Here is a 25,525-nt window from a genome sequence, read left to right as displayed (position 1 = left end):
AGACAGCTTAAAAATATCACAGGTAAAAAAAGAGATACAATAGACTATGCTTCCTGATATGGTTAAGCGATTGTTTAAAAAAATCTGTCTTTTATTGCATTGTTCACTAGAATTCACCTTGCCACGTGTCACTCTTGTGTAGAAATCCAAGAAAATGTTGGTGTACATATATATTTAATTGTAAAGTGTCAGCACACAGTTCATCCTAAGAGATTCGAAAAAAGACGAACATGAAAGTCATAAGCTGTGATCCAAAAACACTATTTTTCTATATCAAATGTCAAAATATTGGCCTGTGTTTTGAATGCTTGTTGTAGTACAGAACAAAATGACCCACGTTCCAACTTTCCTACAATATATGCGCCTTGATCGCCTCGGTGACTGATGACATGTCACCTTCAACGTGGCGTGACAAAGTATTGTGCCATCCTGCTTCTTAAACGAAATAGACCTAATCATCTTTTTTCATACAACTTACAGGTGGTTGAATAAACTGGGGTTCGCCGTAATCACTCGCCCCTCGCTTGGAAAGAACGAAGACGGTATGTGATTAACGCATCCTTGCTCATTTGCATGAAGCGCATTATTGCACGTGGGCGGTGGAAATCAGTGGGATCCCAACTTGACAAATGTGAAGGCCCTTCACGCAGCCTTCTCCACAACGCAACTCTCACCGCCCACGAACATCCTGCCTGAGTGTAAACGCCCGAGTCCCACCACAAGCCACGCCCACGTGCAGAGCTCACAGGGGCTACAGCTGTGAGCATGCTTTACAAGTACACATACATGTACAGATGCCTAAAAAGCCCTTCATTTCCAACTGCAAAAGAAATGACGTGACATTTCATACTCTCAACTATTACAATAATGTGGCCTTTTTGTGTTATGTCTAAATCTTAAGCTGCATGAGTGGCGATTGTGAAAAAAAAACACAAGAGGAGAGCAGAAATACCATCTTACAGTACACCCGCCCTAAAGACCATCAAACTGTACACAATGTACCCATGGAAACAGAAATCCAAACTAATATCCTTATTACGAGTGGCCAAGTAATTGGTGTGATATTTATCGCATCTGATCAAATCCGACTCCGCTGACTTGGAATATGTCGGGTGCCATAAATAACACAAAAGTATATGTTTTGGGGGACTAATACTCGGATTTTGATGTTTACTGCAAAATGTGCATGTTCTTGACTGGGCATTTTGCCACCAATAAATGTCGGCAGGTTTGACCTGACGATATTTATTACAAAACTCTTATTTGCGGTATGTGATGTTATGCTTATTTGTATAGTACAAACCGGTCCGAGGAAGCTTGTTTCTGGTACAGGGAAGACGTGGTTTGGCAGTTCGGGCTGGACTATTCCCATGAGGCACAGGGTCAGACTGATTTGCATATGGCCATGTCTGAACTGGGGTGGCAGAGTGGGCTAAAGAATGGTGATGGATTAAACTCAGATCTGTTGACTGGGTGTGAGTGTTTGATTGGTTCAGATTCTCTGTCCTTCACCACCCCCTTTTGTCCCGTATTTGTATCGTACACTCATCATCCGTGAGGGTATGCAGGCATTTCACAGGTAGGTGGGCTGAGGACTCCTAAGGTGAGATTACTTGAAGAGCTAGCGCTTCAGCTGCTTGTGGAACTCGAGGAGCAATGAGGAGCTCCTGTGGCAGGTGGCTCTAGGCCTTGGGGATGTGTGAGAGAAGGCGGGACATCCAGTCCTGTTGTAGTATATGCAGGCAGGGTGCATGGGGAAATGAGTGTTTGGCTGATCAAAGGTGCACAGAGGGGTGGTGGAAGTCTGTGGCTATTGAGGTAGGCTGGGTCTACGTTGTGTAATGCTTTGTATGTGTGTGGGTGAGTAGTTTGAATTAATTGTGCGTGTGTATGGGGAGCGAGTGAAGTTCTGCTAGGTGTGGAGTGATGAGGATGTGACGAGATAGGTGGGGGATGAGATGGCGGGAGCATTTTGTACTGTTCAAACTTGTTCAGGTGGTTTTTGGTGCTTCCTGCGTCAGGCAGGCAGCTAGAGTCAAATTTCGGGGGGGGGGGGCTAATTCTTCCAACCATAGACAGAGTGGCTGTAAGAAGGGGTGAAAACACAACAAAAGCCTAATTTACAAGTAAATTGTCTTTTAAAGACATGTTAAGTACTCGGGTGCGGCTGCAATTAGATGGTCGCCAGCCCGCAAAGCTGCGTCAGCCCAGGCTGGCACACATGAAGGGGGGGGGGCTGAAGCCCTGTGAGCCCAATGGGTATTGCACGCCTGTCCTGCGTAGATTGCATTGCTGTAGTCAAGTCTGCTGGTTATCAGGCATGTGCGACTGGTCTATCCGGTGTTCACTGATAGACACTTGAAGATTTTTCGCTGCGTCCTCAGGATGTGGTAACAGGTGGAGGTCACAGCGTTTACCTGGACTGACACATTGAGCTTGTTGCCGAGAATGATTCCTCGGTTTCTGGCATGCGCTGAGGGCTGGTGTCGGACTGACGTCAGCTGGCTACCAGGTGGAGTCCCATGTAAAGGTGTTCCTTTAAAAAATCACAACTTCACTCTTGTTTGAGTTGAGCTTTAAGGCGTTGGATCTCATCCAGGTGGCTACTGCAGTCATACTGGTGGCGAAGTTGGATTTTGGTGCTGGAATTTAGTCTGCTATGGAGAGTATCAGTTGAGTGTAGTCTGCATAAGAAAGACTGTTGATGCTGTGTGATCTGATGAGGCCTGCCAGTTGGGTCATGTAGATGTTAAACAAGGTTGGGCTGAGCGATAATCCTTGGGGGACTGCACAGATGAGGTTCTTTGCTTCTGACGTGTAGGGTGGTATGCTGACTCTGTGTTATTCTTGTAAAGGTCAGTCCTTGGATGTCCACTTCGTGAAGTCTTCTGATTAGGGTGGAGTAAGAGGCCGCTTCAAAGGCTGCTGAGAGGTCAAGCAGGATGAGAGCTGCTGTTTCTCCTCAGTCGAGGATCATTCGTAAATGACTTCACTGAGGGCAGTTTCGGTGCTGTGGTTGGGTCTGAAGCCTGAGTGAGTGGTATCTAAGGAGTTGGTGTGTCGAGGCTGGTGGGCGAGTTGATTGTTTGTGCATTTCTCCATTACTTTGGCTGGGTAACAGCAATAACAGCACATATGACAATTTACCGTTCCACTTGTAATGAGGACCTGTGTAAAGTACAAAGCTAAGATAGACCAACTGGTTGCATATATAGAAAGAAATACAGAATAGTAGTGTTGAACCCTCATTCACCATAGGGTGGCATGTGACCACCACCAAAGTGGCCCACCTAGTGTCCTGGGGATGGGAAATAAATAATGACCCCAACGTGCAGGAAGAAAAATCCTCTGCTGCGTCAGGGCCATTGCTTTTTTGTTTTTCAAAAACAGACTACTGTTTTTAGAGCTAGTTTTTGAAAAACCAAAAAAGTTTGCTCTGCGGAGCCAAAGAACATGGCGTTCATTCAGCAACTTTTTCTGCCTTCAGAGTGTTATCATTACACAGTGGGTTGCTTCAAAGGCATTGAATCCCTTACAGGCAGGGATCTTATAATAGGGTGAGCAGGGTCTGCCCGGCTTTAAATCACCTTGTTATGCTATTCTCAGGGTCACACACCATCCAGGGGTTTACAAATCGAAGATCCTTCAGAATTGTGAAAAACTAAACAGTACATTATTACATGAAATAAGTCCTTTTTATTCCTGTCAACTCTTCAGAACAATTTTACACGAGTACCTCGTGTCCTCTAGTGTACAGTGGGATAATTATTCCCCTGGGTGAAATGCACTGAGTGAAGAGAGCTGAGCTCACCTTGTCCTGGTGCCAGGCTGGCAACAGCCAATTGTGTAACTCAGTTGTTTATTACAACGCTGAAGGAGGCAGAAGGTGATAAGATGAGTACTAAGGGTGTGGGCTTTTCTCGCATGGCAAAATTACAGCACTCTCACCCCCCCGTGTTCAACCATACATAAACGATTTCTGCAATTGGCACAAGAATTTCCTTATAAATAGATCACATCACTAGCGTCACAAGTGTGATTGAAAGCATGCATATGATAGCAAATATTGGTTGCCACTTAGACACATGTGTGTCCACTACTTGCATTGGGTCACGGGTGGTAAAAAACTAGTGAAGATCCAGGCATGTGGATTATGACTTATTGTACCTGGTGAACCTAATGCGCACATTACTGCTTTGGGATACATGATTTTCTTCAATGAAGGATTATGAACTTCATGTGTTTTTTCTTACAGAATAAGTCATTGGTAGCAGAACCGTAAGTTTGCGGTTCACTTCTCACCGAATGAGTGCACCTTAGCGAGTGCACTTATTTTCCCACTGCTCCTGAAGAAAGCCTAGCTATTAAGCAACTAGAGGCTGAAACATGTAGACCAAATCACAACCTTACCACGGATGTTTATGACCAATTAAGTCACAAAGAACATCCCCCTGCTTTTAAACCTTGCCCAATGACCCCACCAATACATTTCTAAGTGTCATAGAGGCAATTTTAATCATTCTCACTTGTCACTCACTTTGCACTGTCCACGAAAAAAACCTGCTCCACTGTAATTCAGGCGCAAAGCACACCCGGGAGGCTCTCAGCCTCTCGGGTGGGAACCCAATGATGAAGCATACCACTAACTAGGTTGGTGGGTGAGGTTCTTCTTAAAAAGGGAATCTTTTTCCTTTTGTTTCTCCCTTCCAAGCAGGGATCCAAATCCGGTATCACTCCTTCATTGTAAACTGTGTTAATCTCAAGGGGACTAGGAGCAGTTCCGTCATACCCTTTCTCTCCTCTTGGTTTTTGGTGTTTTGATATAAGCCAGATATGAAGATGTGGAGGATTGCAGACAGAGGGTTCCTTTGTAGTATATTTACTCGCACTATGCACATTGGCACTTTTACATAATGCTGCTATCTGTAATTTTAATGTGATCTAGTAATTTGCTCTTTCATCCTGCTACTCCCTGAAATATTTGCACACTGCACTTTGGCACTTTAGTTTTGAAGCTGCTATCGAATACGTGTGATAACCTTGCAACATATGTATTGATTAGTTGTAGAGTTGAATTTAGCTTTTAAATATTTTTATGATAACAGATTATGCAAGTGATTATGAGAAATGTTTAATTGACAATCTTGCAATACACCCATTGATTAGTTGCATAGCTGAATTTAGTTTTACATTTTTTTTAATGATGATGGACTATGTAAATGATTATGAGAAATGTTTGTACTTTTATGGATATTGCATATCCGAATAAAGACCAATGAAACTGAAACAGTAGTATAGGGAATATATATTTCCTGCATAATTTTTTTCCTAAAAGTGTTACTCACACCAGTATAAGTGGCAATTACGTAGAAAGCCTCTCCCTTTTGTGACTTTGGTTTGTTGTGGGTCTCTCCTGACAGAAGACCTCCACCTCACCTTCTTGCTGATATTGCAAGACAAAGACTATGGCTGGACTAGTTTGATAGAAATATGCAAAAGGCAGAAACTACCTACAACCTGCCCAAGGGTGGTCCTTTGGAATACACACCTCTTTTTGTGAAATTAGGGGCTAATTTAGAGTTTGGTGCACAGAGTACTCCATCGCAAATGCAACAGAGTACCTGGAGCTCCAACCCTTGGTTAGCTAGACCGTAGGCTGAGGCTGTGAGACCTGAATGTCTCTATAGAATACTCAGAAGAGGAAGTGTCCATGACAAAGGCATGCATTCAGAAACCACAAACATACCTTGTGGGTTTCCTGCCAACAAAGCCATATTGCCTATGACTACTTGCCTCTGAAAGACCTTGACCACATTCAGCCGTCTCACCTGAGAGGTGTTGCATCATGCAGGGAATCACTCCCCATGGTCAACAAGGGCATCAGCAAACAACTATACATGTAAATGTAAATGTAAATGTAGTATACTTGTAAAGCGCACAGCTGCCCCAGCAACGGGGCGTCCCAGCGCTGTATAACTCTGGGGAACCCGTCCTGGCTTTCCCTGTGGGATGGTCCCTGCTGGGAGTCCCCAAGGTGGAGCCAGGCATCCCCGGAATTGGTGGGGCCGTTGTGGAGATTAGGCAAGCTAATGCCCAGAGTTGCCGAGTGTGATCCCTGATTAGAGTAAGCACCGAAGCGAGAATTATCGAGTCCGCTGACCAAGGTCCACGACCCTGCCGCGTCGGGAATTGAACCCTGGTCCCGGGCCGACTTCTGCTCTCGGGTCTGCCGCCTCTAACCAGTGAGCCACACTACTCCACTGCTGCGGCCAGTGGTGGGCTCTTTGTTTTGTTTGGATGGCGGGCTTGTGTTTGAGCATGAGGAACATTCACCAGGGAAGACTCACAGGACCATGAGCATCTCAACATGAGCTGAGCCTCTTCACGATTGGTACTGAAGCTGCTCATGGTCTACTAATAAGCGTGCACGCATGGCATCAGGTAACAACTACTGCAATGTTGGCTGGACCAGGGCAGGGTTGTGTGATCTAGTTTGGTGGACTGTGTGAGGACACACTCCACCTGGAGTGAAGCTACCCCACCCCAACCGGCACTCAAAGCTCTGGCCCGCCATCAGAGATTACCCAGGACAGAAAGGGAATCTGCAAGGGTAAATGGGGAGGGATGGGGGAGGAAACGTGCATTGAGGCTGATTTAATCACAAATCTGGAGAGGGGTCTGCATAACGCAGAGGGACAACCGCTTAACATCACCCAGTAATTTACCCCAAGATTGCAACTGTTTCACTTGCATTTCACTACCACTCGATACTTTTCCTCACAGAGCAGACAAGAGCTTTTCTCAAACCACAAGTAATTGTTACCTGACAACTGTGTGCCAATTGAATGATATGATGATTATGTACAGTATTGTGTTGTGTGTCATAAGGAAAGTGCTGACTGGATCCTTGCATACTAGTTGGTATTGACTATATCATTGAGTCCTGAGTTCTACCCTGCACTGCCATCCTGAGTAAGTCTACGGATGCTCATCCTCGATATCCTGGTAGACAATTGCTAAAGGGATCTACTTGGTGCTTAGTTGTGGACTCATAAGTATGGTGGTAAAATCCAGGACAACAGTGGTAAAAGGCTCTGATTGTTAGAATTCAGGCCCAGAAGTCCCCGTCTGCCCTGGGAATCCTGAAAAAGCTCTTACAAAAGGTGACACCAGTAATGCTGCTACAGCTTGTTAAATGTTGTATCTATTTTATTTAAATGGCAAATGACAAAGTTGAACGTTCTCCTGAATAGTTATCACAAAGTGGTGACAAGTCATGACGGAGCACTACATTTCAGTTCCAGTAAATGCAAATAATAGTTAATACGTCCATATCCGAGATTGCATGTAGTGTTTGGATATTACATCCCTTTTTAGGGACTGAGATCATTGGAAGGATGCCTGGGAATTACAATCTAATTTTTGAGTGCAGGAAGGATGTTAAAATTAGATGGTTTGGCCTAATGCCATTCCAGTACTTACAGAGGTCATGGGAGCCCAAGAGGACAGATCCGGTTTCATTTGAGAACTGGTTCCATGATAGAGAGTGTAATCAAACTGAGAGGGTGAGCGGGATGGAATTCAAGGACTGTTAGTCCCTCATCAGTTGATGGTGGCAGAGCAACTCAGGGTGTAGTGCTTCACCCAACTCAGACTGTAGTTGTCTGATATGTCAGCGAGAGATCCAGAAAAACTTTCTGAGTTGGCTGACAAATGGTTAGCTAACCTGGTGAACAAGGGGCTGAATCAACATGGTTACAAACCTAAGGGGCAATAGAGCTCTAGCAGAATAGTTCAAAATAAGACGGGATGGTCCACAAGGGTTCATTCATATTGGCTCTGGTTGAAACAGAAGCAAAATAGATGCTGGGTTCTTTGTGTGAACCACAAAGAGAAGAGATGGAAGCAGACCCACTACATGCCCAATGTAGTAATCTATTTCAGGTGCCACAAGGAAGGACATTACAAAAACAAGCAGTGGCAAAACCAACAAGTCTGGGTCTAACATGCTACCGCATGCTGAATTAGCCCATTAGAGTGAGAAACATGCAAGTAAATGACAGCAGTGTCCATCACCCAGTAACTCCTGCCTGTCCTGGGAATCCCGAAATAGTAAACATAAGGAGAGGATGGACGGATCACTGAAACTTTTCAGACGCTCACCCCTAGTCACAGATCTGGGTTGAATCCATTATCGTTCTTTAGCTCACTTCGCCACCCCAGTTCAGACCCAGTCATATGCAAATCAGTCTTGACTCTGTTCCTTATGTGAACAGTCCAGTCGGTACTGCCAAGCCAGGTCTACTCTAGATCGGAAACAAGTATCCTGGGACTGGATTCAACACAGATCTGTGACTGGGGTGAGTGTCTGAAACGTTTCAGCTCTCCGTCCATTGAGGAACATCCTTTACTACGCGGATTTTACTCCGCAGTACCCTTTCAACGCGTCTTTTACAATGCAAGTCGTAACCATGACTTGCACTGGAGGGCGCTACAGGACAAGGAATAATGTAATTTACTATCCAACACCTTCCCTACTGTACGTAGGCTGGTGTTGGAATAGTAAATTAAACAATTCCTAAGTCCGCACCCCTCCAACGCAAGTCGTGGTAACGACTTGCGTTGTAAAAAACGCGTTGTAACGGTACGCATGGTAAAACCATGCGTCGTACCGTCGTACATCCCCATCCATCATTTCCTTGTGTTTAATCCTGAAATAGTTCCCACAAACGTTTTACATTTTGTATCTTTTGTATCTTTTGTATTTATTCTTTGATTAAAAGCACAGTGTTGAATATAATACAATTTGAGTTTATGTTGATTGCGCATATGTACTAAAAAGAACTTCTGAAAAATATGTGCTGATACTAGAATATGTTTGAGGGTCTTTTTGTTTACCTTCTTTAACAAGATGTAGCATAATGGGAAAGCAATGCTAAAATCCTCTAACGTTAGAGGTGAAATGTAAAATGATACATTAGAGGTAACGCCACCTCCTCATACCCCTCCTGAATAATTAAGCACCAAATGGATCACTCTTGTTATAATATTTCCATTGGGCATCAAAACTGGCCAATTGATGTTGCCTGTATTACCATATAGTACATAGACCCCTAAAATAGCAACAGCTAGCAGAGAAAAATCTGCAATTCTTAAAAAACACTACTGAATGTAACCAGTCTTATGGTCAAAATGATGCATTTTGTTACTTCGTTAGTCCCTTCAGTGCCAGAGTGTCAATACTCCAGGGCCAAATTTCTCATAATAGAGTTGTTCAGGCATACTAATTCTGTGTCTTGTTGTAAACTCAGACTGTGCTATTAAAGAATATTTAGCACAACCATGGGTTGTATTGCTGCACCCTCCATATATATATATATCATGTTGTATTATGAAAATTTCTCTAAATGTGAATTCTTTTTCATCTCTATTTAGAAAATTGTTCAATGTTGTGTTGCGTTTATCACACAAGCAAACATAAATCCTTGGAAGTAGTCCACAGTTATGTTGTCCGGGCCTACTGTTTCTGGTAACACCAGATCTGTGTATGTTTGAATAGGGTTTGTGGTCTGGTAGGCACTAAATTAAACTGAACATGTTAGAAGTAATTTGTACATACTAACTAGATACATTTTATTCCTTGTTGCCCTTTGAATCGAAAAACAAATTCCAAAAATAAAAATGTAAAGTGCACAACAATGTGTGATCCATACATAAAACATTACCCAAATATGTAAGTGTTTAAAACTAGACTCAATCTACACTTTCAAACTACTAACAAAACCAACATACGGCACTAAAAACAAAAATATATTAAGAACTTCCCAGAAGCAGCATCAAGTAGAACTGGTAAAATCAATCATTTTGACTACCCATATTTGTATCTTTCATCCACCCTTCCTCCTACCTCTGGCCCTACCTAACCAGTGCTGGGAGGTGCCACAGCCTTATATTCTGGACCCTTTCTAAGGTCATAACTATGACTAGTGAGGTGCCCACTGGATCCCTCTACTGAAAGAGAACACTAATGGCTTTGCAGATTCTCATACCTCATTCATGGCTGAACTGGATTTATATGTAAACAAAGCAAAAACCTTTGTAGTGGTCGTAGGGGATGATTCAAAGAAGTGGGTGAAATTCTCAATAGGGGAAAAAAGAATAGAAAGGGTGGAGAACTTTATGTACTTATGAGTTCTCTTCAATTCTAGATTAATTTGGAAGGATATGGTACCAAATAGAGCAAATCTTATGGAGAAAAGCATAGCTGCTATATTTAGTTTTTCAAAAAAGCTAGGCTCTAAACCAGTCCAAGAAATGGTAAAAATCTATCTACCAAAACACACATCTGTTGCAACCTAAGGGACAGCGATTTGGGGTATGGCGGACGTTGCTGTATTGCAACACGGGGAGGATGCATTTTGTAAAAGATTAATTTCTGTGCCACACGCTTGCTCTAATTCTTTTTGTCATACAGAATTGGGACTACGTTATATTAGTGACACTATCAAACTGGCCCCCCTATTGCTGTGGCTCTCAATATGGAAAAGAAATTCAGTTGAACTAAATCAATTTAATTAGTGCTAAAGGACATACTGAAATTAGAGCATACATTTAGGACCCTAATCTCCCTAGCTTTAGGTAAATTCTATGATACCCGAAGCTTATGTGGTAGCTTCTCAAAATCAAAGCTCAAAGAGTTTTTTTGGCAAAAAGTACAAGTGATAGGAGGGAGTGAATCAAAGAGAAAAGCACTTTAACTGCATACCTGGAATTGCCCCCCGTGATGTATGGATCCATGTCTTATTTGTCATTTGTTGAGAACCCGCAGCATTGTTTTATTCTAACAAGGTTTCAATAAAATTACACTTATGTTGGGCTAGCCCACAAAATTCTATTCAATTACTAATCTCCCCTCATGCCCATGCGACAAAAAGCTCACACAGACAACTTTGTACTTTTTATTCTTTTGCTCTTTTTATGCCCAGGAGCAGAAAAAATTTATTGTTCCGCTATTGCACAAATTCTATCTGAGACATCATCTTGTAGCCTTTATTATTTATCCAACAATTGGAAACCCCGTATGTATGTTATGTGATTGCAGCATTTTTATGGGCAGTTGTAAAGAATCGAGACTCTTCGCGATTAGTTTTAAGATAGCTTTTATAATATAAATAAGCTAACTGTGAACAGGAATTTTAGAGTTTTAGACAATACGTGATTAACTGATAAAGAAGTGTCTTGATATGAATTGCATATTGTATTTTTAAGCCTAAAGATTTGGAATTTTGGAGATTGTATTATTGTTTGGATAATTGTCTGTGGATAAAAGCATTTTTGATTCTCTTGACCAATTATGTAAAGCAAGAGATGATTTTAAGAGCTTTTTTAACATATGTACTTGTATGCATTTTATGATGATGATGATGAAAGAAATAGCCTCTTATGTTAAAAAAATTTCAGAACTCCCACACACAAAAACCTTTATTGTTGGTGTATCTGCATGTAATCACTAAAAAGTATTTCTATATTTCAAGTAGAAACTGTCAAAATGGTTCACCGTACATTTACTTGCATTGATTCATCTGAACAAACACAAAACTTACATGGGATCCACTAGAGTATGAAAACCAAACTTTAGTCATATCTCCAAAACAGTTTAAATTCACCCTTACCAATCAATAGGGCAACCACACACCCCTACCTTTCAAATGTGAAGAGTGGGTCCTTTTAGTAATGTGAATGGTTAATCTTCCTTTAAAATTGGTAAGACCCAACGTTCGGTGAACCTCGGAACTATGATTGAAGTCCCTGTCTTCGAGGTGTGTTTATCACTTGTTAGATTGGATGCCTCTTACAAAATTTAAAGAGAGATTGGCCATTGTGAAGGTGAACTGAGTATTGTTCATCTGTGAAGATACTATACATGACATATCAACATTTGTAAACAGAAATAGGGAGATTTTGAAAATAAATTGAGGGCATTAATTTTCCCATTGATTTGCATTAAAGTGGAAGCAATTTTCGTTATATGCCAGCTAAAATAAAGCCATTTGACTTGAAAGAATTAGGCGTCTCTTGCCTCATTCTGGTGTATTCCAATACATGACATATGACAGCACATTACATTCTGCAGTACAATAGCTTTCTACCCAAAACAGCAGGATATTTGGGAGGGTTCCTAAACTGCAAATCTCACTCAGAAAATAGGCGTTGTCCACTTCATCTGAAATACTGTGGCCTAGTAGGAAGTTTATTGCAATAACCAGTGTAATGCATTCTTCGATAATTGAAGGAAATAAACACCTGAAGTGGGTGACGTTCCAAAGCAAGCAATGGCAAAGCCAATAGGTCATGGTTTAATGTGCTAACGCTTACAGTTGTAGCATATTAAAACTAGGTACATGGGAGGGAGCCAAAAAGAGCTGACAGAGAGGGCTATAGTTGTAAAACAGTCCTTCATGCATTTGAATGAAGCCCAGTGAAGGTGGAAGGTTACAGTCAAACATACAATATTATTAGGTGATATATGAATACTGAACTGGGCTGATCCAAGACAAAGTTGCACACTAATGGTTGAAGAAAGCCAATGGTTGAAACACACAGACTGAAGGCTCCCTCTATTTATATTGTTAACAACAGATATGTTTGAAAGATGTGCTGTTCAAACCCAGACCTAACAAAATGTCTTCTGAATGTGCAGGCAAAAGAAAGTGGGTACGAGGCTTCTACTTTCCTGAAGGGCCTGATACATATCAAGCTTATTTTTCTATTTTATTTAGATAAGAATTGCCAACTGTATTCTGCATCCCTCCCACAGAAATATGTCATTGAGGGAGAAGAGACTAGATAATGATACTAGACTTGTTTAAATAATGGTTGGTATCCCACGTGCATTGATCCATGAGAGAACATGTTTATTTATAAACATGAATACATTTTTATTTTGGATAACAAATAATTTGCAGACATAGATCCAGGTATAACCTTCTCTTCACCATAGTTATGTCCTTTGACTATACCAAAACGTTACAAAACTGTGTTTTCAGTGATTTTCATATCCATGTTAGTCCCACATGGATCAGTGGTGGAGTGTGGGGATACTTCACATTTCCTCTATATGGCCATAACAAAGATGTATGTGATCTTTATCATGAATGATTACAAAGTCTGACATTTCTATTCTTCCATCTTCACCCAGGGACATATGTTGGATCCACTTGATATCTCAAGTGCCTAATACCAGAATTATATAGGCTTGGATAGGAATGACTTTCACAAAGGGAGAAGGCAGGGTGTTTTTCTCTTATGTTGTACCTTGGAATGACTTTTTAGGTGTTAGATGACTTGCAGGTTCAGAATGATATCAGGGTCAAGAATATTGTTAGACCCACTATCCTTGACGTGGTTTTCCTCCTTTTTGCTTTCAACCCTCCTGTTTGCTGAGTTTGTTTTTGCTGTCTTTAAGAATCTGCACACTTTACCACTGCTAAACAGTGTTACATTGTGTGTTCTCTCTCCTTAAAACAAGATATAATTGGCTTATACCCAAATAACATATTTAATTTACTTGTTAAACCCTAGTAAGGTTGCACTACCTGTGCCCAGGGCCTGTAAAATAAATGCTACTAGTGGGCCTGCAGCACTGATTGTGCCACCTACCTAAGTAGTACTCTAAACATTTCTCAGGCTTGACATTGCAAAATGTATATGTGCAGTTTTAAACTATCCTTTTAACCTGGCAAAATAAACCTTTTGCCAGGCCCAAACCTTTATTTTCACTACATAAACGTCATCCCTAGGGTAGGCTGTGAACAGCTCAGATGGCTGGATGCAATGTATTTAAAAACCAAGACATGTATTTTTTTAGTTATCTAAGTCCTGGTAGTGGACAACTCTTACATTTATTTTTCATTACTGCAAGGTCTACCTCTCCCATAGGATAACATTGAAGTAAGCCTATTACATCTAATAAGTGTACAAGTGTAATTTCCAATTGGGAACAGGTACCCTATTCATGTTTGGTGTCTTTGGAACTGTATTAAAAAAAACTAATTTATGGTAAACTTTTACAATTTTGAAAATACCACTTTTAGAAATTTGAAAACAATAACTAGAGCTCACGCTCTAGACACAGTTTGCACTACAGGGCTCCACTACACTACGGTGTGACCGCTCAGCCCTCCACAGGGCTTGGTCGCCCCACTCACTGCTGCCGCTCCTGCCTGCCTTTGCCACCTCCTGCCTGCAGATTCCTTCGCTCGCTGCCCGCTGCTCCTGGGAATTTCCCGCTGCTCCTGGGAATTGCCCGCTGCTTCTTGGAATTTCCCGCCGCTGCCTCCCTGCGGCCCGCCCCCCTGTGATTCCATTCGCCGCCCCGCTCCCGCCACCCAGCTGCTCCTCCCTCCCGGCTCCTTACTTATGACGCCCCCAGAGCGACCGCGCAGCGGACGCTCTCAGCGGGAGCACCGATTGAGCGCCGAAGGTGCGCCAAAGGTAAGCCCGTCTGCGCCCGTCCGCGCCTGGCCCGCGCCCAGCGCCAGGACCCCTGGCCCTCCCCACCGAGGCAAGACGACCCGACTGACCTACGACGCCGCCACTCTCAACGCACTCAATTCCGGCCGGACCCACGCCTGCTGCCGAGCCACCCCGAGACGCACCCACGGACCCTTCACCTGGTGCACCTGCAAGTTCACCTGCCTCCGAACCTGCCCCGCACCCGCCAAGACAAACACCAGCAGCAACCACCTCAAGTGCATCCTGATCAAAACCCGCTCCGTCCACAGACACGCCGGGGAACTCTGGAACCTCCTCGACGCTACATCACCGGACGTCGCCTTCCTCACGGAAACCTGGATGAACGCCTCCTCTGCACCCGACATCGCCATCGCCATCCCGGACAGGTACAAGATCATCAGGAGGGACCGCATCAACCAGACCGGAGGTGGCATCGCCATCGTCCACAGGAACACCATCCGCATCACGACCGACGCCAACGACTCCTTCGCCGCAGCCGAACATCTCCACTTCCAGATTCACACCGACCCTAAGACGACCCTCAGAGGCACCCTCGTCTACAGACCCCCGGGACCACGCACACAATTCAGCGAAGACATCACAGACTTCATCAGCCCGCACGCCCTCCCCTCCACTGACTACATCCTCCTCGGGGACCTCAACTTCCACCTGGAGAACAACAAGGACCGCAACACCACCGCCCTGCTGGAAAACCTCGCCAACCTCGGACTCAAGCAACTGGTCAACACCCCCACCCACTATGCCGGCCACACGCTTGATCCCGTCTTCTCTTCCAGCAAGTACATCACCTTCAGCCACGCCACCGGACTCCACTGGACCGACCACAGCTGCGTCCACTTCAGCTTCAAAAGATCCACGACCCACCACCACCCGCAACAGGTACCTCACAGGAATTGGAGCAAGATCACCGCAGACCAGCTCACCACCTCCCTCAGCCAGAGCCCACCCGCCAACACAACGGACCCCAACGAAGCAGCCCGCAACTTCACACAGTGGCTGACCGCCTGCGCCGACGACCTCGCGCCACTAAAGAACCCTCCCAGCAGACCCAGAAGCAAGAAGGCATCCTGGTTCACCGACGACCTCAAGGACTCCAAGAAGACCTGCCGCACCCTCGAGAAAGCCTGGCTCCTCGACCGGACCACCGACAACATGACCGCCCTCAAACACGCTACCCGCAAGCACCACCAGCTCATCCGCACCACCAAGAAGAAATCCCTGAAGGAACGACTGGACAACAACGCCCACGACAGCAAAGAGCTCTTCACTATCGTCAAGGAGTTCTCCAACCCCAGCACCGGCACCAACGACATCACTCCGTCACAAGACCTCTGCGACTCCCTCGCCTCGTTCTTCCACCCCAAGATCGCCGACATCCACAACAGCTTCGGCGCCCCACCCACGCACCCAACCGTCGAACCAATGCCCCCCACCGCCACCCTTCGCACCTGGACCACGGTGACCACCGAAGACACAGCCCGCACGATGAACACCATCCACTCCGGATCACCAACTGACCCCTGCCCACACCACGTCTTCAACAAGGCCGACTCCACCATCGCACCCCAACTCCGGAACATCATCAAGCCTCCTTCAACACCGCCACCTTCCCGGAGAGCTGGAAGCACGCCGAGATCAGCGCCCTCCTGAAGAAACCTACAGCGGACCCCACCGATCTCAAAAACTTCCGCCCCATCTCGCTCCTCCCTTTTCCTGCTAAAGTCATCGAGAAGATCGTCAACAGACAGCTGACCGCCTTCCTCGAGACGAACGGATCCCTCGACCCCTCGCAGTCCGGCTTCAGAGCCAACCACAGCACCGAGACCGCCCTCATCGCAGCCACTGACGACATCCGGACCCTGCTCGACAAGGGGGAAACAGTGGCCCTCATCCTCCTGGACCTCTCCGCTGCGTTCGACACAGTCTGCCACCGCACCCTAGTCCAGCGCCTCAGCAACATCGGTATCCAAGAGAAGGCACTGGAGTGGATCATCTCGTTCCTCGCCGGAAGAACACAAAGAGTCCGCCTCCCCCCCGTTTCGCTCCGAGGCCACCGAAGTCATCTGCGGCGTCCCGCAAGGATCTTCACTCAGCCCCACCCTCTTCAACATCTACATGAAACCTCTCACAGCCATCCCACGCCAGCACAACCTCAACATCATCTCTTACGCCGACGACACCCAGCTGATCCTCTCCCTCACCAGAGACCCCGACACCGCCAGAACCTGCCTACACGAAGGGATGAAAGACGTCGCCGAGTGGATGAAGGACAGCCGCCTGAAACTGAACTCGGACAAGACGGAAGTCCTCATCCTGGGATCTTCGCCCTCCGCCTGGGACGACTCCTGGTGGCCCCCAGCCCTGGGCACCGCACCCAAGCCAACCGACCACGCACGCAACCTGGGCTTCATCCTGGACCCCTCCCTCTCGATGACCAGACAAGTCAACGCCGTCTCCTCATCGTGCTTCAACACCCTGCGTATGCTTCGCAAGATCTTCCGCTGGATCCCGACCGAGACCAGGAAGACTGTCACCCAGGCACTTGTCACCAGCCGACTGGACTACGGAAACGCCCTCTACGCCGGAACCACAGCCAAGCTACAGAAAAGACTCCAGAGCATCCAGAACGCCTTCGCCCGACTCATCCTGGATGTCCCCCGACGCAGCCTCATCTCCAGCCACCTGAGGAACCTGCACTGGCTCCCCGTCGACAAGAGGATCACGTTCCAGCTCCTCACCCACGCACACAAGTCTCTCCATGACCTGGGCCCCAAGTACCTCAACGACCGCCTGACCTTCTACACGCCCACCCGCCAGCTACGGTCCACCAGCCTCGCCCTCGCAGCCATACCACGCATCCGAAGAGCCACCACCGGAGGAAGATCCTTCTCTTACCTGGCTGCCAAGACTTGGAACTCCCTCCCCATCCACCTTCGGCTGACCCAGGACCATCTCGCCTTCAGGAAACAACTCAAGACCTGGCTGTTCGAGCAGTAGCATACCCCTCCCCCCAAGCGCCTTGAGACCCTCCCGGGTGAGTAGTGCGCTATACAAATGGCATGATTGATTGATTGATTGATACAAGAGTGGAAACAATTTTAAACATAACAGTGTAGATCCTTGTGACAGTTCAAACAACAATTTAACAGTGCATATACAAAATATTTTTTGTGAACGTGTCCATCAATCAATGAAATGGCTTGAGGGCTTCATCTTGCTCAAGTCGATTTATTTTGCAATGACAAGAGTCTTGAAATGTTCCATATAAAAACAGATTGATTTAAACACATAAGTAACTGGCTGTGTGGCTTATCCCGATGCATTTCGGGCTGACATTGTTGCCCTTCGTCAGGGGAATCTCCAATCCAAAACATCACCAACTAATCTGAACAAATGGGCAGCCTTCAAGTGTGAAGGATATTTGTAACACACATATCCCCAAAGGGAACATGCCCATAAAGTACAAATGCAGAAAAGTGATTCTGAGAGTGCACAACAGAGTCCCTATTTGATCCAGTGAGAGGTGATAGTAGGAACAATAACCAAGAGCAGGAAATTCAGCACGAGAATATAGAATATGACAAGATTTAACGAAACGTGTTGAGAATGACTGCACCAGAAAAGGTGAAATGAAAGAACACGAGTAATGAAAACATGCCACGACAATTGTGTGAAAGTTGTGCAGCTGACCCGATTTCCAAGAAACTGTAAAACTAGTAATACCTCCAAGCGACAAACCCTGCTATACGTGAGAAACTGTCTCACTATGCGAGAAAATCTAGAAATCAGAGTGGCCTCAAACTATGTATCTGCCAGAAGAAATAACATCAGAATGAGTGAAACGCCGAGCGTTATTAATTACAAATATGTCACAGTGACAGCAGATATCTCAACTCACCCTAGTGTAATCAACAAACCGGACTGCTGCGAAGTCTGTGTTAGTGAGCCGTGATGTGAAACAGCTTGGGCACGTAAAAGCGTGAGGTCAAAGGGCGTGCTAAAAATGCATTTGTGCAACGATAGTGAAAAAAGACTTCAGCACTAACAAGTATTTTACTTGTTTTAATTTCTTCCTGGCCTTGGCCCAGGTAAAGGAGCACAGAATGGCACCCCTTTTGCATCATGCTTCCAGTGACAACAGAGTCCTGAGCCTCAGGTGGCAAGACTGAGGTAGATGGTGAAGGTATCCTCTAAGGAGTGAGTTATTGGGTGGGGCAGATAAGGCAGGGAGTGAGGGAGAGAGTAATATGCCATTAGTAGATACATTGGGGGCTGTGAGGTTCAAAAGAGAGGTTTGTATGCATAGGACAATGAAGGGAAGAGTTGTCTAGGGAAGCAGTGAGTTAGGTGCATAGAAAAGGAACAAGAAGAGGCAGGTATATCACAACAAAGATGATTATATATGTGACTGAAGTAGAGAGATGTGCATATGGGAGAATGAATGTGCAGGTGTGGAGCAATTAGGGGAGAGATGTGTATCCTGATTCATGTCTTCTTTGCCTTGGGAAAAAGAAGGTGAACTGGGGCTTTGGCCATGGCCAAAAAAATAGGCGTGATTTACACCCCATCCTAAAGCACTTGAACCCCAAACACCTTGCTAATGCCCATGTTGTGTGCAGATGTTTGCTCGATGGAAATAGCGACACTCCTAATAAAGTGACTGCAGACTTTCAGTGCGTTGAGTGCAAAGCTTTGAGCATGAGGGCAGCGTTTAGAATCCTTGTGCAAACATTGAGGGATCTGCAACATCACTGAAGATGTGGTGTCTTCTCTGGCTAGATTAGAGTTCCTTCAGACATTACTGTTGCTCTGTAGTGTTAAAATCAGACAGCAGTGTGAGTGTGAGTGAGCGAGCCAGTGAGTGAATGAGTGTGAGTGAGTGAGGAATACTCTCCCTGTGTTTACAGAGGAGGGGACATTTGGGAGAAACATAGCATTCATTTTCTGCATAAGTAAATGAGTGAGAGTTCATTTGAGAGAGAAATAGCAGTCCATGGAACCAAAATGTAGGAGGAAGTATAAAATAACCTTCCATGCCTGGCTCTTTGCACAATCCTCACCTTCCCTGTGGTACAACTCAGTGGTATGACTTACGAACTGTGATGACGTTGATGGTGACAGTTGTTTATATTTTCATTATAGCAGTACAAATTGCTTGTATGGTAGTACAGTGACACTATTGGCAACTGAGCTATTGCACAGTGCAAACTGACACTGATAGTAATCAAGGGACAAAAGTACTAATATTTATAACAGTGGCAAAACTTCTTATTCATTAACCCCCTGGCTTCGGCCGGAATTCTGCGCCTGTGCGGCACATTCCGATCGCGGGCGTGGTCATGACGGCTCCCGGCCGTCATCAGCACACGCCCACCATAACTGGTGACGACCGGGAGCCGTCATCAACACCGAAGGGGTTAAAACAGAGTCTTCGACTGCTAAAAACCTTTTTGGAATATACTAAACCCATTTAAAAATTCGGAAAATGTTTTTCTGAATAGTTAAGTCGGATTAAAAATGGAAGCATGTTATCAGCATCCCTTCGGAATTGCAAATCGATACCCTCTGTATCAATGGTTTGCGAATGTAATTCTAGTTGCAAAGCACTGAAAAGTTCCAGACAGCAATTGAGGGTTGTAACTACTTTCCAGAGTTTAAGGGCTTCCCGTTTTGACCCCTCCACTTTGTGAATGATGAGGGCTGCTTCAAGGGGACTTGGCAGTGTTCCAGAGGACAACTGCCAACCCTCACTGAAATAGAAAACCCTTTTTTAAAGCAGCCTCATTTCCTGAGGCATGCTTGAAAAAATACTTCCTTTTGAAACACATTCAAAGGGATGGTGGTCTGCTGTCCCTTGCAGGAAACTGTGATGGTAGCCAGTGGAGGAAGTCACAGTTTGCGATCTTCCTCATGAATATTCATTAGGGAGGTCATCTTGGAACCCCCCCCCCCCCCCCCCCCCCCGAATAGGTATTTTTCAAACCTGCCTATTACTGCTTAGGTTGGGTCGAAAAATAATTTACTGGTCGCAAAAAAGTTGGTGCACAGTTTTTGAATACTTTTTGTAACCAGTACATTCCTACATGTGCCCCCCCCCCCCAAGTTATTAAGGAGTGCACGGTTGACTCTGCCGCTGTTGGTGATTCCGCCACAGCACTAGCCACACTAACATTAAGTATCATAGTAGTATAGTGCTTTGTATTCATTTTCTCCAATATGTGCGTTGGCTTTCTTAGTGCCTGCTTAATGTTAAGTAGACTGTTCAGGGACAGTAGACAAGGTCACTGTTGTTTTGCTACTTGTAGCTGCATAGCTAACACATTCATCCTTCAATAATACCTTTAGAGTTTGGAAGTACTCCCACGAATTAAGTATGTATAAAACAACTCAGTCTGGCTCCTTCGGTCTTTTAGTTTAATTCTGTTACTAACCCCCATCTCCAAAAATGTTAGAATTTCCCAAAATAGCAACAATGTAGAGAATGGATTTTTGGCGTGAGGCGTGGAACACTGGACAGCTGGTATCTACATTTTATTTCACTTTCTTGAATAGTATTTGTATAGGAAACAATAACCATTCGGATTTCTTTTTTACATTTCGGATTAAGGACAAAGCAGCACACTCCACATTACTCTGAGCAGTCGTGACTCGCATGACTCGCGGGTGGGAGGGTTGGTGGGGGGGTCACGTAGGGGTTCGTGCAGGGGGGTTGAAAAATGAATGAAAAACTTACCTTACCAGGTCCGGCGCTGTCTCCGCTCCTGGCCGGGTCCAGCGCCCGTGTATTCCTGGAAGAGGAAGCATGCATCGTCCCTCCTCTCCCCTAAGCCAATCACAACGCTGGAATGGCAGCATTGTGATTGGTCCGGACAGCGCCCAGCTGGGCACCTGTAGGGAGGCCATTTTCTCTATGTAGGCTGCCTACATCGAGAAAATGAAGAGTGCACATGACTGGTTTGGTCGGCCTCAGAGGTCCGACCAAACAGTCAGGGCCCACAACAGTGGGCAAGCCATTCCTCCCCGACTCACCCACTCGCTCCCAACCAGGCATAACCTCGCGCCCGCCCCCTACCAGGCATACCCTGCCTTCTGCCTTCTTGCAGCACGATAAGCGGAAACATAAAATGGTATTTAAAATACCATTTCATGTTTCTGCTTCTTGTACTGCGAGAAAGCAGTGGGGCGACCGTCCTCCACCCTAATACAGGAGCCGCCCCTGCCTTTTGAGCATGTTTTAAAAAATTTCAAAGTTTTAGCAGGTATCCTCTGCCATTGAAATCCTTGGCCAATTTAAACTTAGATTCCCTGGGAAGGAAAAAGCCCAATGTTGTAGCAGAAATGAGTGCTCGGCCCTCCAAATAAGAAAGTCATTATTCCAAAACTAACCTGACACAGCATCATCTATGTGTCAGTAAAATAATAGGGACATTGAAAATTTGATGTGCCTGCTGCATTATTAGAGTTTGGGGAGGAAAGCAACTCCACAATACCGTACACATCTGGCCTGTCTATTTCAGACTTGTCCACCTTTGTAGTGTAGCTCCTATTTTCCCAATAGGCTCTGCGCATTGGAATAGTACCTACAGCAGTAAAGGCCTAGGCCAGACGTTAACTAGGTCTACTACTGTCGATACTAGACTTAATTTTTGGGTTTGCCAGCTAAGCTCAGAGTTCGCTAGAAACTTTCTCGAATGTTCAAGGAAGGATTAACTCCCCTGATTAGACAAGAAGGGATTTAGTTTCTGACAACCATAGAACATGACAACTTTGCTCTCCCCTAATCAAGAGTCAATCTCGAGAGTCGTGTGAGCACAAGGCAATTATTTTACTCAGTCAGTACGTGCATTCTTAGTCTCATCAGAATGTAGAGAAAAGGAAGAGACGGGCGTGTTCAATAAAAGATGTTATTTATTGATCAGTCTCTTTTCTCGTACAAGAGAAATGGATCGATATTATTGCAATACTTATAGTTAAGTAAAGTGCATACATTAAAAGCAATAGTATAAAATAATACTGTAAAAACATTGATATGGTTTCTGAGCCATATGATGTTTTAAAATGATTAAAATATATTTACATACACATATACATTTGACTAAACGTACTCAACTGGTGTTTCTAAATACGCCTACCCCGTGTACCTGACCTAAGTCTAATGCGTGGGCGGGAATAGAAAGTTACAGTTTAAGTTAAGTTTGTTTTTGCCAAGTGAATAACTAAAGAATTCTCTAGGAGGGGTTATTCAGTTCTGTACCTGGAATTTAGGATGAATGAGGAATGGTATCTCTTTCTCTGCTCTCGATATTCCAGGCTGCCTGCGAGGGCTACCCGGAAGCGCCGGTGCTGGGTCTCTCGGCTTGAGATAGCAGCGCGTCTCTCAGCGCGTCAGGAAGGCGGGGCTGCTGCCTGCGGGGTCTGCTTCTGCTCTCGGCTTCGGCAAGTATGGCTGCTCCGTCTTGTCACCACGCGTGTGTTTTGCATAGGGCAAGGTCGGCAATATTTATACCTTAAAGGTGCCGGGATTGACGTAAGGATGGACATAGGTACGTCAATAAAGATGTCATACGACTTGCTCGTTAGCACATTCTTTACTAAAGTTCTCTGTGAAATCAAAACAATGGCCGCACGGATTATCCAGGTTGTCATAGGTTTGATTTGTTATGAGAACGTCGTATGCCTTATCAGGGGCTGGAGGAATGTCGCTTGTCTAATTAGATCTCAAGCGTTATGACCTAATCAGATAACACGTTCCTGTGCCGTAGTGTGACTGCGTCAGATAACGGTATCTGCATCATGGGGGATTTCTTGCCTCATGGGCTGACTGTTAGTTAACTAGCTAGGTAGTTTAACCAGAATAGGGTCAGGAATAGGGGGATCGATTCAGAACCTATAGAAATACACGACACCCACTCCACGCTAACTATGGTCATATCTACTAATCTATGCATAGTATAACATAGTACAACATACTATAGAGTATAGTGTATACCTTACCACCCCCAAAATACATAAATGCATTTTGAAATTTTCAAATATACTGAAAAATTGCAGTCATATATATTGTATGCACTTAAGCTATGAATTAAATGCAAAAGTAAACACGCATCGTTATGCATTATTGCTTGTTGGTATATGAGAAATACACATGAAATGGCTCTTAATATGGCTATACAGAAAAAAAGTCGAAACCATTTCATCACATAAAATATATTGTGAACATACCAGCGGGCAGCTAAAGTCTATATAAAGTCTATAAAGTATCTAAAAAAAATAGAAATCTTAGTTCTCTAGGAATAGTTTCTTACTTTAAGCAGAAGATCAGTGTCCCGGGGCAAAAATATATAGAAAAATATTTTAAGGGCTTGCTGAAAAAAGTTGCTGTCCGTGAACTGGATTGTAATTGTTCATGTGACTTTATTTTTAAAGTTGAAGGCCGAATTCAGGGAACGCCGTGTGCGAGTTTACTCAAAAGTCTCTATTTCTGTTCCGGAGAGAACATCATATCATTCAGGCTTTCGAAAAAACTGTCAACAGCTTCATGGGAAAGTTCCACTAAGTCGGAAATAGGGGTAACCATGCATTCATGCGCATGATTGTCTGCATTGACATTCTGATTTGCATTGCTGACAGAAGGTCGTACCTGTTCGATGCTGCTTTCATCTTGAACTTCACTACCCTTCAATCGCAGTGGTGAAGATTCCAGGAATGCCGTCATCAGAATTGGCAGCCTTTGAGGGCAGCACAAAGCGTGAACCTTGGTAGGAACCAGCAGTGTATCTGCATCCACCGGCGCATCCGATTGTAGCGTCAGACAGGTGTCTAACACGCATTCTTCTCCGCATAGCAGACACCTTAGTACAGGTAAAACACACCTTTGCCACATTGGTCGAAATGATAGAAACCAAGTCATGTTTAGGTCTCTAAGCCGGGAGAGTCCCAGGATTTTTGAAATCCGGTCCCGGTATCCAATGGCTAGGATCGTATCTTCCATTGTCGTGAGAGTTTGATCTGTGACATGGGTTGCCATAACGAAAAATAAGGACTAGGAATAGGATTCCTGCAATTAGTCCCAGGATCAAGGGAAGTCCGCCAAAAATCGAATGGACGAAATCTGGAAAAATACCCAGTATGGCTTTGAATGGTGTTAATGCCATCGAAAATACTGTCTTAAATACCTTTGAGACCCCAGTGGTATCAGAAATATTTAAGATTTCGCTCAGGATTTCCGCGAAATGTACGGGGGAATTAGTTGATAATAATGTATGTATCTCTGCAGTCGTCCTTGCGACTTGTAGATCATACGTTTCTTTAGATGACGTGAGCCTTGTAGGCGTCTGAAGAAGCACTGTTTTCATTCTGCTTAAAGTGTCTATTCGAATAGAAGTAATTTTCAAACCGGGCCATGCCCTTGCCTCCCTGTCTGGAAAGGAGCTGGGGAACAAAGATCGTCCACAGCACTTGACCTTCGCCGTCGTAGTGACGAGATAAGGAGTCCCGGGCATAAGACTACAACATCTGCGGTCTACAATAAGAATGTAACTCCCATTATAGAGTCTTTGAAAGAATGGTTCTATTTCAGTTGCAGGTGCGCCTTGCTGGTGACATGAAAGGTTGTATGAATTCCCTTCACAGGCTCCGTGCAAACTAATACCGTTACACAGAAGTGTGCCGCTTAGTGACATAGCACAATTGTTGCCACTAAGAAACACTTTCTGTCCTTTGTTACTGACACATGCATGTGAATAGGGCAGGTTCCAAGTTGTTTTAAGGTACCCCTTTCCCAATCTCTCGTACATGCCAGCCTGTATATATTTTTGGCAGTATTGAAACCTGAAGGTTGAGATTGGAATATTTATGATTCCGTGGATTATCCATTCACTGACAGGTCGTTCTGACATTGTCAACGGTAATCTTTCTAGTTTTTCAATGCTCAAGATTGTATAATCAGCACCCTTCTGCGCCATACCGATTTGTCTATCAGTAAGGTTAA

General features: G+C 44.7%; 1 protein-coding gene across 5 annotated transcripts in view; it reads left to right on the top strand.

Annotated features, from left to right (window-relative positions):
- Positions 1–25,525, top strand: part of IPCEF1 (interaction protein for cytohesin exchange factors 1) — a 572,159-nt gene that overhangs the window by 449,254 nt on the left and 97,380 nt on the right. For all 5 annotated transcript variants that reach the window (XM_078649174.1, XM_078649178.1, XM_078649177.1 and 2 more), the window contains one exon: positions 481–542. In XM_078649174.1, coding sequence (XP_078505300.1) covers positions 481–542 — 62 coding nt within the window. The remainder of the gene's footprint in view (positions 1–480; positions 543–25,525) is intronic.

This window comes from Lissotriton helveticus, chromosome 6, assembly GCF_964261635.1.
Source record: "Lissotriton helveticus chromosome 6, aLisHel1.1, whole genome shotgun sequence".
Taxonomy (NCBI): Eukaryota; Metazoa; Chordata; class Amphibia; order Caudata; family Salamandridae; genus Lissotriton; species Lissotriton helveticus.
The sequence above is the reverse complement of the archived record's forward strand: the minus strand, read 5'-3'. Positions and strand labels throughout refer to the sequence as shown.